The sequence below is a fragment of the Saccostrea cucullata genome, unplaced genomic scaffold, assembly GCF_032062105.1.
Source record: "Saccostrea cucullata isolate Sc308-1 unplaced genomic scaffold, CSIRO_AGI_Scuc_v1 ctg1429, whole genome shotgun sequence".
Taxonomy (NCBI): domain Eukaryota; kingdom Metazoa; phylum Mollusca; class Bivalvia; order Ostreida; family Ostreidae; genus Saccostrea; species Saccostrea cuccullata.
In genome coordinates, this window is record NW_026930191.1 from 20,230 (window position 1) to 34,480 (window position 14,251).

Genomic DNA, 14,251 nt, shown 5'->3' on the forward strand with positions numbered 1-14,251 from the left:
AAATGAATTATTCAGTGATGTTTTGAACCGTTTTCTGAAAAAAGTAAAGGAGCTTCTTCTTAAGTGCTTGTATCCGTAGCTTATATGCGTACACTCAGATAAATTTTCAGAGAATTTGAAAGTATTTGGTGACATTTTCCTCTGAAAGGAGTTCTTTGTATACTCTGTATTTCCATATTTTCAGAAAACAAATTAGTATAGAGGTCTAAGATGCTTTATATTACCCCTTAGGATATCGTTTACTCTGTGGGTTTATAATAATTATACAATAAGAGCTATAAAGCTAACAGACAGTAATTGTGCTCAAAGTACATTAAAACAATACGAATTTATTTAGGAGAATATCAAACACAGAACTTTAAACACACCAGAAGAGGGATTAGGTGCTATGGAGGAGTATGCATGCCCTGTCAACTACTCTCCACGTGTGCATCTTGTCATGTTCGGGTAAATAAAAATTTCATGGACAATACCTATAAAGCTAGTAAATTATCTAAATATGAAACAAATCTTCCATATTCTGTGGTGTTTTTATTTTCAAGTTCACTGAAATATATTGAATCGACATACGAATGAAAATAACTACTGTTAATTGATAAAACGTCGATATGTCTTTATGGCAATTTGAAGGTAACAGGTTTTCCTCTTCTCGTGTATATTTTATTTAAAAATAAATTCTGCTTTATATAAATATAAAACAGGTCAGCTTAAAAACTATTTCAGCGCAGTACATGCACCTGTTCAACATGAAGTTAAACGAAATTTCATGGAAAATTTTGCACGAAAAATCTCGCCGTTTGACCATGAAGAAATTACATTTGACAAAACTCTAAACTTGCGTATGCTTTGAATATTTTAAAATACTGTTTTTAAAGTTTGATGGAATACTACAATTCAATGCGATTTATTATTTGTACCTGGAAAGAAATAAACTTGATTTGCAATTTAAAATACCACCAGGTTCATTTGGAATTGTTAATATTACTTTCATTTATTTAATCTATAATAGTTGAGTGAAAATTATCAATCGGAAAATTCACATCCGGTAATCAATGAAAACCTGAATCAATAAGGAAATTGGATATTTGAAATTGGAAGAAATTTCTCTCCCTCGCATATTTGGCATATTGACATCAAAAAAGGGAAAAAAATATAATAATTTTACGTCGATTTTCTTAGTATTTGCAAAACAAAGAGAAATATTTCATTTCTTCGTATGCTTGCAATACAATTAATTCGAGCTAAAATATAGATTTGAACTGAAATTGTTCTTATAAAATATCTCAACTTTATTTCTACACAAAAATAGGTTGTATCAAAGCAACTAGGTCAACTGTTTGAGGAATAAAGCATTGTTTTAACCTATGTCAGACGATATAGCATAACTTGGGGCAGTTTGCGCTTTAAAAACCGCGAAGTGGTTCATAAAAAGCGTACATTGTTATATGTTATATCGTATAGCATACTGCACTCATAATGATTTAATTTCAGTGTAGATAATGGCTTCATATTGAGCATAATTTAAAAGTAACGTCAAGCGGAGTAATACGTTTTGACGTAACTCATTGTGGCGTAGGCAACTTACTAGTATGTTATACGATATGATGTACGATATATTCTAAATCTTTTATCCAATCAAATGACGTGTTACAACTAAAATTAAATTATATTATAATGAACGCTTGAATCAAGTTCCATGTAAATACGTTGATTCCCATTAAAACTCCCCCATTATTTCCACTTATTTATATAGTTTTATAAAGTGAATAAATGGGTAAATTTACAACTGATGAATTAATTAATGTTTTATCCCAATTGCTGATGTTATTCAGTGTAAGTCAGAGTTTCGATTGAGATATCAGCATCCGTATGTTTAGAGCGTTTAATGTTTATATACAAAAACAAAATTTTCTGCCATGATTAAAAATATTTTTTTCTTTTAATTTGTTGTGAATCATTAGATGGAAAATGGTCTAGAGAAGATATTTCCCTATATTTCAATAAACTGCCTCATACGTATAATTTACCATATTACTTTGCGTAATAAAATGTAGATCTTATTACAAATTAAACACCACCCTCCCCCCAAAAAATAATAATAAACAAAATAAAAACAAGAACAAGAAGAACAACAAAAGAAAATCTAGTCATGAGAAGCCAGTGATAAAAGTGGATTTTTTACTGTAACCAAAAAATCTGCTTGCGCAGAGTGAATCTTAATGAGGTCATATAGAAAATATGACCACTTGACAAACCAGTTTCCGTTGCTATTCCCATCCAGAGAAGTGTCCAATCATCCGGCTTTATAGCAAGAGACACTTTCCTTGATGATATTAGTGAATTTATTTTCAAACAAGAGGAACTGTGATGTCACATTGCTAAGATTATTTCTGTGAACTTTTGAACTTAACTAATTTTCAATGTAGACTCTGCGAGTGTAAAGAATAAATATTACGCCTATGTACACCAATAATTCGGTAATGCAAAGAATTGAAATAAAAATTGAAAGAATAAATTTGAATTACAATATATGTTTATGTAAGTTTATATAACATAAGAAGCATGATACAAACAAAAACACTATATTTCTCCTGGAAATGATTTTTTATATTCTATAATTTTCCATTCGTGTTGTATATTTTTTGTTGTTGTATTTAAAATTTATACGTTTCCATTTGTAAATTTTTTCATTTGAATTCTGTATTTTCCATTTGCATTATATAATTTCTTAATTATTTAATTATTTGTATTGTATTTTTTTTTATTTGTATTCGATAATCTTTCATTTGTATTGTATCCAAATGTTAAATACAAATAAGAAATTTTATAATACAAGTAAGAAATTAAAGAATGCAAATTAATAACAATACGATTCAAATGTTTTTTTTTTTTTTTTTACAATACATAGAAAATTATAGAATACAAATGGAAAAATATATAATACAAATAAAACTTATTCATGAAGGATATGGAGATAACAAACAGTATTTATTATCAACGTCCATAAAACAATACAAAATAGCAGAAGAGCAAACACGGACCCCCAAAATATCAGAGGTGGGATCAGGTGCCATGGAGGAGTGAGCATCGCCTGCCGACCAGTCACACCCGCCGTATGCTCCTTGTCATGATCGGGAAATAACGGGAAAATCCGTCGTCAGTTAAGTGTAAAAAATAATGGACTAACAATTAGTATGAAAAAGTCAGTCAGCATTTGACTTTATGATAAATTGTATTTGCTGACAAGGTCATTGTATCGACCATAGAACTTACGAAATGATGACTTTAAACGAAACTGCTGAAATCAACTTGTTTGTCAATAATTTACCTCGTTTTAGAAAGGCTCTTGCGAATCGTATCAACTGAGATATATAAACTCCGTATGCAGGTGATAAAGGTTTTATTAGAAATGAAAAATTATAGAATACAAATAAGAATTATATAATATAACTGGAAAAGATTGAATATTTCAACGTTTTACATGCCATACATATCAATTCAAATGTAGTCAGTCACGTAGAAAAAAAATTCACATAATATAAATTTCTTGTCAAGTTTGAAAAAAATAATTGTTGTTGATTTGCAGAGCAAAGATGAACAACTCTTGCGTGAAATATATGGAGATATCGAACAATTTTCAAGCTCCGAAGTCCATTAAACAATACAAAATAGGAGCGGAGCAAACACGGACCTCCAAAAAGATCAGAGGTGGGATCAGGTGCCATGGAGGATATGATGAAGCCCAAAGGTGGTAAAACACTTGATCGGTTGCTGTTTAACTATATTAAACACTAAGACAAATTAAAAGAAGCTTCTGTTTTATTTTTTATATATTGTGCATGCAAGGAAGTATAACATATATATGCGTAATACTTGATATGACTGGAACATTTTTTATTATGTAATAATTACATAAATGGATTGGGCAGCAGGCATAGCCTATATAAGCCCTCTCCACATGCATAATACTTCACTATCAGTCCGCTGTCTTGGGTTTGACATAGGTGCCTGAGCAGAGAACCCTACTCCAGACCTTCTCGACCTTTTTTCAAAAAATAGATTTGCTATGAAATGTTTGGGATTTAATCCATATGATGATCTCAATAAAATCTAAATACTCTCATTAAAAAACTATTTTTTTTTTTACTCTTTCTAGTCAATAACGCTATTTCATATACACTTTGAAAGTAAATAAATTGCTTGTTTTTGGTGATTTTTATCGGATCGATGGTAGTTTGAACAATTTATGATTATCACTTAGCCTAACATTTTACAGTGTTCAATCAACTGCAAACCATAACTGTCCTATCAACTTTTGATAATGGAGTACTGTACTTTATTAACATTTAATGTATGGTACCCGGAAAGAAAAGGTCGTGATTTGCAGATGAAATACATCAGGTTATTTTTGAATGGATGATTCAATGGTCTATTTTTCAGGTTTTTTTGCAATCGATGTGTGAAGATTGTCAATCGAGAAGTCCGCAACCAATAATCAACAAAACTTAGAGCAATAAGGAAATTCGATAATTGAAAGGTCAAGGAATTTCTCCCCCTGCATACAAGTAAAAAAGAGTAAAAGTATTTTCACTTGCATTTAATTTATACTTTCAAAACAGATAGACATTTGATTACATGTATTTGTAATTTATACTTGCAAAACAATTTTCATCAACTTTTATATTTAAACTCTAAAAATAGGACACCTTCCTCCTCACAACAAAAATAAATGAACGCATGATCGGATTATACCTTAATTTCCATAAAAAAAAATTTCCCCAATATTTACATTTTATCAAAGAAATACAGAACTTGGTTCATTTTATGCATTAAACTTTTGGGAAATTTTACAACTGACAGATCAATAAAAGTTTTCATCATAGAGATCTGGTTTTTGTCACACTTTTTATTGTCATACAGAATTAATAGAACGCAATAGACGATAACATGTATTTTTATATCAACAATTTTCTTGCCAACCTTGTTTGAAATCATTGTGCATTTTTAAAATGTTGTTTTTTAAAAGTTCAATTTCTTTTTAGAGTGTGATATCTTTAAAAAATATCACAACAAATGTATTTTATACATTATTAGTTGGCTGTATTAAACCACATAAAAATGGAAATTAATGCAGTCATGTGCTTTGAACCACGATATTGTGCAGACGGAGATACATTTATATTGCCATTGCCTTTTCAATTCCCGGTGAAAATACCGTAAAATCTCCGATTTTATTTATTAAGTCTGAAGGATTGGTTGCTTGATTGTCTTCGTCACCCAACGCATTAGGAATGTTTTAAAAGGTTTCGCTTCGTTTTGTTTTTCTTTCTTTTCATAAGTATTTGAATGACTAATTTAGCAATTACACCAGGGATCGCTATTCTGTGTGTATTGATAATTAGGAAAAGAAATACCCCAATAATGTTGGACGCTTGTGTTTCGAAGAAAACCGGTTCGGGTTGATGAAGTTTCTGTATTACTTTTACATAGTTGATATAATGTTATATAAATTTTGTCTAAAAGGAGAAGCGCCACTATTAATGAGACTACACTGTATCTTAGTCTTCTTTGACGGGCTTTATACTAACTTTGTAAAGAGATACACGAAAAAGATGGAACAAGTCTTTATTATTTCATGATCAGGTGACATATAGCATTATCTAAAAGAGATACTAGTATTTGAAAGAGTCCAAGTCCTTTTCTTTTTTTTTTATTTTTGAATCACAGGTGAATAAAAAATGGAAGTGCTTTGGTACAAATGATAATACAGTGTACTAGGAAACTAAAATCTATATAATGTTACATTCAAGGTGCATTTCTCAATATAAGAGTTGATCAGAATGAAAGAATTGAGAAATAAAGTCAACTCTTGCATTATGGCACAGAACTGGTCAAGCAATGTTAACATATCTATTGTCATTCACTGTATGTAAGTTCACAAATCATCCCGTCTCCTTCTTTTCCAATTAAAATTCGAAAATATTTCATGATTTTATTGTCAAATAGACGTCGTTTTTGAATGTCGGATTCTCTGGATTTTCGTCAAAAGTCACGGATCCCATCTTTAATACGACATCCTCGTCCTCGTCATCTTTTAACCAAAGAGAGGACTGCATTAATCTGAAAAATATATAATATTATATATGATTCGTATGCATACATATATCATTAATTTGAATATTCATATTTTCCTTGGAAAAACAAAGTACAATGTGAATTGAAATGATTCAATTGCAGTCTATTTATTTGATATCTAGAAATCGAAAATAGCAATACACATATAATTGCTTTAAACGAAAGCCCTTGAACTAGAGGTAGAGTAAAGTGCCTTCGGGGAGTAAGCATCCCCTGTTAATCGACAGACCCAACCAAAGGTATAATCTTATTGTGAGTCATGCAATACTTTCTTATTTAAATCCTTAATTCATTAAAACTTCTTTTTCACTATTCTAGAGAACTATGAGAAATATGTCAAATTTTATATACTTTATCTGTCGTTGCTTATGTTTAATCATCATGACGACGAAGAAAACGATGACAAGGAACAAGGCCAGACAGGACATCACTACTGCTAAGGTCATCTTCACGTTATCTGAAGAAAAATATTACTGTGTAGAGAAAAATAAATGTATAAAAAATCAGAATTTTCATATCTTTAAACTTGATTTCTTTTTTAGAATAACATGTTTTCATTCTCTTGTGTTTAAGGCTAAAATGCTTTCGTTCCTACGAATTTGATTTACCGAATGAATTACTGCTGGGTGTTGGGATGTTTTTAGGGCATCTCATGTTTCGGAATCCTCTTGTTGCCTTCGGTCTCGATAATTCCATAAAGTCCTGTGTGTCACGAACATGGTTTTCCGCACAGCGACTGATTGAACCACCATTCTTTAATGCACTGAAAAGTTTTTTTTTGTTTTTAGAAAATATTCAATAAAAAGCATTCCCTTTAATACGGAAGCGTAAATGGCTCTACACTTGTTGTGTTTTAACTTTGTATATAGTCTTACATTTTATCGACTTATCAACATATAATGTGTTTTACCTCCTTATTTATACACATATTTTGAATTGTGTTGAGATGTATTTACATACTTGAAGGCAACTTCTTTTGGTCATTAGATTTTATTGCTTAAAATTTTATCGACTGAGATATTATATTGATTTTCAGATATCAATCGAAACAAGATATTTTATCAAATCGATATAGTATTGTTGATATGAAAAAATAAAGATATAGTTATATCGATTTTAATTCATGAATATTTGCGATAAAGAAGTCAGAATACAGTTTTTTTTAAATAAATAACTTGGCGGGGGCGGGAATTCTAATGAACCTTCACAACACTCGGGATTCAGTGAAGGCTTATGTACCATGTATTTGCCAGCGTGTGCAGTTAAAGGCTGAATCAAATTAAATAGTATATTGTAAAAGGGGGATGGAGACACATTAAAAGTTAGATTCATGGGGAGGGGGGGGGTATTGTACCGATCACCAATTTGAAAAGGGGAAGACAAGGGTACCTTTTGTGTCTCTCATCCAGCTTTTTTCAAAAAGTTATATTTAATTTGTCTGACACTACACTTTCCTCTTTTATACTTTGTGACTAAGCTTTTACAGATTGGCTGAAATCACAAATTATTTTATTTCTTATGTATACCACAGAGTGAAACAACATCAAACATTTACAAAGTACATAATCAGTGTTACTTTTATAATATTTATTGGCGATTTACAATCCCCCACTGAACTCTAGAGATATAAGCAGTGAAGCAGGATAGAATATATCAGATTCCCTCTTCAAAAGGGGTGTTGGGTACAATAACTCCCTATGACAATGCATATAATCTAACTGTTGATGTCTCTCCCTATTTCAAATATTTATACCCCCGCTTGAAAAGTGGGAGGGTATATAGTAATCGGTATTTCCGTCCGTCCGTCCGTCTGTTACTCTTTGGGGTACCCATCTCTTATCCGCAACTCCTCTCATACCACTGAAGGAAATTTAATGAAACTTTCACAGATTCTTAATTACATATTGCCATTGCGCACCTCCTATTTTACTTTTTAATCTGACATATATTTTTGATTTTCCAGAGCAAAACATGGACACTGCCATTATATTCATATGGGAGGAGGGGGGGGTATCATTTTGTGAGCTCATTGCTCACAGTACCTCTAGTTATACCCCCGCTTGAAAAGTGGGACGGTATATAGTAATCGGGATTTCTGTCGATCCGTCCGTCCGTCCGTCTGTTACGCTTTATCTTTTATCCGCAACTCCTCTTATACTACTGAGTGAAATTTAATGAAACTTTCACAGCATCTTTATTACATATTGCCATTGTGCACCTCCTATTTTACTTTTTTATTCGACACGTATTTTAGGTTTCCCATAGCAAAACATGGACATTGCCATTATATATGGTACATAATATCTCCTAAGTAAAGTGAAGATTCATTAGATTTCCCGCCCCCGCCAAGTTAATTCAAAAACACTTTTTTTTCTAAATTCTTCTCGAAAGTATTCATATCTCTATATCGATATAACTATATATTTAATTTTTCATATCGACAATACTATATTGACATGATTTAATATCTTTTTTCGATTGATATCTGAAAATCAGTATGATATTTCAGTCGATAAAACTTAAAGCAATAAAATCTATTGAACAAAAGAAATTGACTTCAATTATGTAAATACATATCAATACAGTGTGTCAAAATATGTGTATAAATAAGGACTGATATAACACTTTATATGTTGATAAGTCGATAAAATATAAGACAATATACAAAGTTATAACACAACAAGTGCAGAGCCATTTACGCTTCCGTACCTTAACATTGTCATTTTTGTAATTGTAAGATTCCATCAGAATCCTTACCTTGAAGATACATGAAATGGTGACACATTGTCATTCATAAGATTCTGCATCAGCTGATTGGAAGGTTTGCCGTCATAGGCAGTCAGAACAATGGCGTCCATCACACCTTTACTGTGCATTGTAATATCACTGGATACCGACTCTGACCGGTGGTAAACAGCCACTGCAAGGCTCTTCCTTTCTTCTAGTTCCTAGAATTCAATAAATGCGTTAATAGTCTATAGTCTATGCTTAAACAGTTTTACTCCTCTTAGGCACCTGATCCCATCGCTGAAATTTCGTTGGTACTAGTATGTACCCTTTTACAGATTTGTATTTTTGATATGAATCACTGTACATTTTTGTATCGACATCTCTACCGACTGTTTTTAGTTAAAAAAGCAAAATAGCTTCTCGTTATGATTAACAAATTAAAAAAAAAATAAGTTATTCAGTAATTACTTTTCGAATGTTGACATGAATATCTTCATTCGCCAGGATTTTGTACTGTTTTCCGGTGTTGCCATGCATATCAATGGTAGATAGCACTTCGCCCCTTCCACTGAATACCACAACCTTATACGATCTAAGATCGTGAGTAAAATCACCTACAAATGTAAGTATTTGGTTTAGATACGAAAGATATTAATGCAAGTTTAATTCAAGATCTTCATAAACAATTATATGCGGCAGGTGGTCTTAAAACTTCATGGAAAATTCGGGATAATGATGCTGTAAAAATACTTTGAATAGGAAGAAAATGCTTTCATTTAAAATGGCTAATATATCAGAAGGTCTTGATATTCTTTTATTTGTATGAATTTTCAAGTTTCCTTACTTGAAATCTTAAGCTCGATGAATTGTTCGTTTGGTTTTGTCTGAGATATAACGATTTCGTTAATCAGAATCTTAGTTTCTCCACGGTACTGAGGCCTTAATGTCGTAAGAAAATCCTGACGATTTGTATGCTTCTGTGATCTGGTGACAATGCTTGAGATTGACTTTGTCTCGAAGTGTTTTCTCGTGCTTAAGATGTGAGGAATTCGACTTTTTGATGAAATCTTCGTGAAAACAACTGACGAATTCGAAGATACCGTGCGTGGCATTATTGTTTTCATGGTTGAGTAAACATGCTGTGAGTCTGGATGGGAAGTTTTCTCTTTTGATGTAGTTTTTTGTTCAAACTTTGGAGAAGTAGAAGAAAATTTGGATGTTAAGGATGTTTTGAAATGTTTTGAAACGTGTTTTTGTTTAGGGGTCTCTGTTGGGCCCCAAACTGTTTGCTTTCTGCCCCCTTTTGTAGTTTTTATCTTCTTCCTTGATGTAATTGTCAATGTTGAAGGAGTTCTTGTTCTTGTATCTGATTTGTGGTCGATTACTGTTGGCCGATATTTACCAGGGGTATTCTTCTGGGGCTGATTTGACGATGTGCTTGTGGTCGATCTTGTCTCCGATGTTTTACTTTTAGTTGGGATAACTGTCGAAATTTCTTTTGAACTTGGTGAAGAGGTTGTTGATTGTTCTAAGATATTGTTTCTTTCTTCAGTGTTATTTGCCTGCACATGGAGTGTTACCTTCGATAGCAAAGGAGAGGAAAATAATGTACTTAAAGGTTGACGATTGTTTGTATATTTCTCGATATCTTCTGTTATAATTTTTGAAACGTCAAAAGTTTTACCATGAACAATTGTCGTAGAAGAAGCTTTAACAATTTTGGTCAGTTGTACAGGGGATATATTAACGACCGAATGTGACAATGTTCCTGTACTGTCTTGAGAATTCACAGCTTCTGTCTCTTTTTGACGAACTCCTGAGGAAAATATTTCACTCACTGAGGCATGTGATGTTGAAAGTTGCTTAGGATTGTCTGTAATAATGACTCTGTCACTGGTTGATTTTGAAAAATTCTGTTGAATCAAATCTTCTGACGTAAAGGTAGTGACATATTTCAGCACACCATTGTCTTTCCAAGATTCATGGTATTTTTCCTTTTTATATGAGAAAAATATATAATTATTTAGTTGAAAAAAAAATTAGTAAAAATAGATTTGTACGATTTGATGTTTTTTTTTTTGTTTTGTTTTGTTTAAGTTTTGACATATTTTACTATTTTCGATTAGCAGTTTATAGTACGTGTAATTATTTCTTGAAATTAGTGTAAATTAAAATAAGGTTTGAAATTTTTTTCAAAAAATGTCCAGAAATAAGCGATACAAGTACTAGATATATGCCTAAAATATTACCCCAGAGACTTTAATTGTGATAAAGATGAGGTAGATTGCAATCTTCATTTTCATATATTTGAAAACTCAGGTAGCTAAAAGAAAAAAAAAATAAAATACAATGTACAAGGTCATGGTAAAAACTGTTGGTTCAATGAGTTTTCAGTCATCAATTCCTGAGAAGTGTCCACGGACGTCAATCGAATGAAACGAGAACGGTGGAACTTTATTCTCTGTTTATGCGTTGATGAAAGTAGTCTCCGGTCGCTTTTATATATAGGTTCTTGCATTTAAAGTGCAGACAAAAACTAAATGAGTATCAGACTAACAGTCAGGAAACGAACTTCACCGTTTAAGTAACGAGTGAATACTGTTTTAAATTGAATGCACGATCCAACATATTAAAAACGGACCGAACGTTTTTTAATCATAAAAGGCGATATCCAGAGCACTTCTGGATTATCCGTTTCACGACTGGTAATTGTGACAGGTCCAAAGGACAGAAGTAGAACGGTCAAAAGCAGAAAAAGACGAAACACATGGATTCCGTAAAAAAATAAAGGTGTATCTCCTTTAAACACAGGAGACTATTTTCAGCGACGTGTTAATTATCAGCGAAACGCGTTTTGTCTCCGTTTCTACACCAGTATGTCATTCTTAATGCTATCTTTGGTGTTAAGGTATGATTGAACCCTAATCGCCGAATAAAATGAGCATCATGGACCCTCTCCGGACAAAAAAGGCGAGAAACGTAACCGAATGAGTTGAAAACTTCGACTTCTGTTATCTCTGCGCTATCCAGTAAGGTGTGTTAAATACTTAAGATATTAAACATTTCAATTTGATGACCGACTAGGTTTGGCTGTATAAGGATAATAATAATTGTATTGATTCACAGATTTTGAACAGATCTTACTATGAAATCTATGGAGATAACGAACAGTATTCAAGCACAAAAGCCCATAAAACAATACAAAATAGAAGCAGAGCAAACACGGATCTCCAAAACATCAGAGGTGGGATCAGGTGCTATGGAGGAGAGAGCATCCCCTGCTGACAGGTCACACCAGCCGTGTGCTCCTTGATCGGGAAATAACGGAAAAAACCGTCGTCAATTCAGTGTATAAATAATGGACTAACAATTAGTATGAAAAACGTCAGTCAGTATTTGACTCAATGATAAATTGTATTTGCTGACAAGATCATTGTTTCGACCATAGAACTTACAAAATGATGATTTTAAACGAGACTGCTAATATTCTTGCTTCATCAACTTGTTTGTTAATAATTTACCTCGTACGTTTTTTGAAATTGTTCATACGTAGAGCATGCCCTTGCGTATCGAATCAATTGAGATATATAGACTCTGTATGCAGGTGATGAAGGGATATTGCTGCATAAGTAAGGGAAGTTGACAATTGTAAAGTCATCCCATTTATCATAGAGCTTGGTTGTTAGATTACTATTAACGTCCTTTTCAAGTAAAATATTCAAATATGAAACTGATGTCTCAGACAATCTAATAATATTCTACGTGTATATATATACACTCTCAATTGTGAACTATGTTTATAGAATTTTTGGATTTTTTAATATATTGTCAGTGCATTTTTTCAAGATATATTACTGTAAGACTCACACAAATTGTTCAACAGAAAATAGTTCCATCGTTAATAAGTAGGTACAACATAATTGTTCATGATAAGAATAATGTTGTGTATGTCATACGTAAAAGAAACAAAATTAATGTTATTTTTTCCAAAGATCACTTTCCCCCCTAAATTCAAATAAAAAATGTTAATTTTATTTCAGCCCTTTTTTTTTTTTTACATGTTTGATAACAGAGAATATATCACGGTTGATATTTTTTCACTGATGAATTGATTATACTATATCAACAACTGTAGTAAAATCATGTTAATTGTTCGTTAAATCATATAGTTTCCTCTTAGAGAAAAAAAATCATTCTGTGTGTGTAGTATGTTAAATGACGGAATTTTATCCCTAAGATTCCTGCACGTGTGTAGACAAACTACACATAGGGGGAGTACCTGTAAAATGTGTAACAAAACAACTGGCGGGGATTTCTAAAGTGATATCGTTTAATTTTTATTAATCAGAATTTGTATTCATGTGATCTAATTAAGAATGAAATCTTGCCATCGAAATGACAACTCCAACGTGTGTTTACTTTTGCGGACATAGGAATGTGTACTGTTTGTTAGCATGGTTACTGGGTGACCGTAATGCTACAGATCACGAAATTTACACAAGTTCTATATCTAGACAGTGCAGTTTTATTTTTATAAACGTCATTAAACACTGTTAAACATATTAAATCAAAAAGTCGAATATCTTTGGATATGGGGTAACCCATATCTATTCTTGTTAAAATGAAGATCAAAAACACATACCTTCCAAAACGTTATTGTCCACTTTTATTTGCATTGCAATATACAACGTGACGATAACAAAAGTTGCAATTTACAACGTGACGATATTAAAAGTATTATCAGCATGTAAACAATGGCTCTGATATCTTTATTTATTATCAATCAGCTGATAATCTTCCAAAATAAAACTTTATTTTCATGGTTAATGCAAGGTTATTCAGTGATTTTCTCACACTTGGAATTCGTTTTTAAAAGAATTTCTTTTTATTAAAAAAAGATTTGAAACATAACCTTTCAAGAAAGTAAGTAACATAAATATGAGATTGGCACGTTTTTTTAAATATGTCACAATCTTTTAAAAAATCTTAACTGGCAGCCAAAATGAAAAAAAAATGATCTACTTATATTTACTTTTCTTGAAATAAAATTTTTAATAGATCAAAAGTTATAAGGTCTTATGTTATTTGCCTTTTCTGAAAATTAAAAAAAATGAAATAGGAGTGTGTGTCTCTTTTTACTCCTTGAACGAGGAAATGTCCAATTGCAGAACTATGTTGCTTTCATTTTAAAAGGTTTTCAGCAAACATGTCAAAGCATTGGGGTTTCAAAATAGTTAGGCAGTATTTATGGAAAGAACCTTTGCAAATATGTAAAGAACATTAATAACCATATGATTTTACCAATATGATCCTTGTTCAGTGTAGTTTAAATAAAGCTTGATGACTTAGTCTAAAAGCGGACATTTTTAAGACATACTAGTAGATA

At 31.8% G+C, this 14,251-nt stretch overlaps 1 protein-coding gene across 1 annotated transcript; it reads right to left on the reverse strand.

Moving 5' to 3' along the window:
* Window positions 1–5,962: 5,962 nt before the first annotated feature.
* LOC134283202 (uncharacterized) lies at window positions 5,963–11,162 on the reverse strand. The gene is made up of 7 exons (XM_062765651.1): window positions 11,115–11,162; window positions 9,710–10,859; window positions 9,334–9,479; window positions 8,893–9,083; window positions 6,744–6,898; window positions 6,487–6,592; window positions 5,963–6,120 (listed from the first exon to the last, which is right to left on the reverse strand). The coding sequence occupies exons 1-7, from the start codon at window positions 11,160–11,162 to the stop codon at window positions 5,985–5,987; spliced, it is 1,932 nt and encodes a 643-aa protein (XP_062621635.1). The 3' UTR covers window positions 5,963–5,984.
* Between the last annotated feature and the right edge of the window lie 3,089 nt (window positions 11,163–14,251).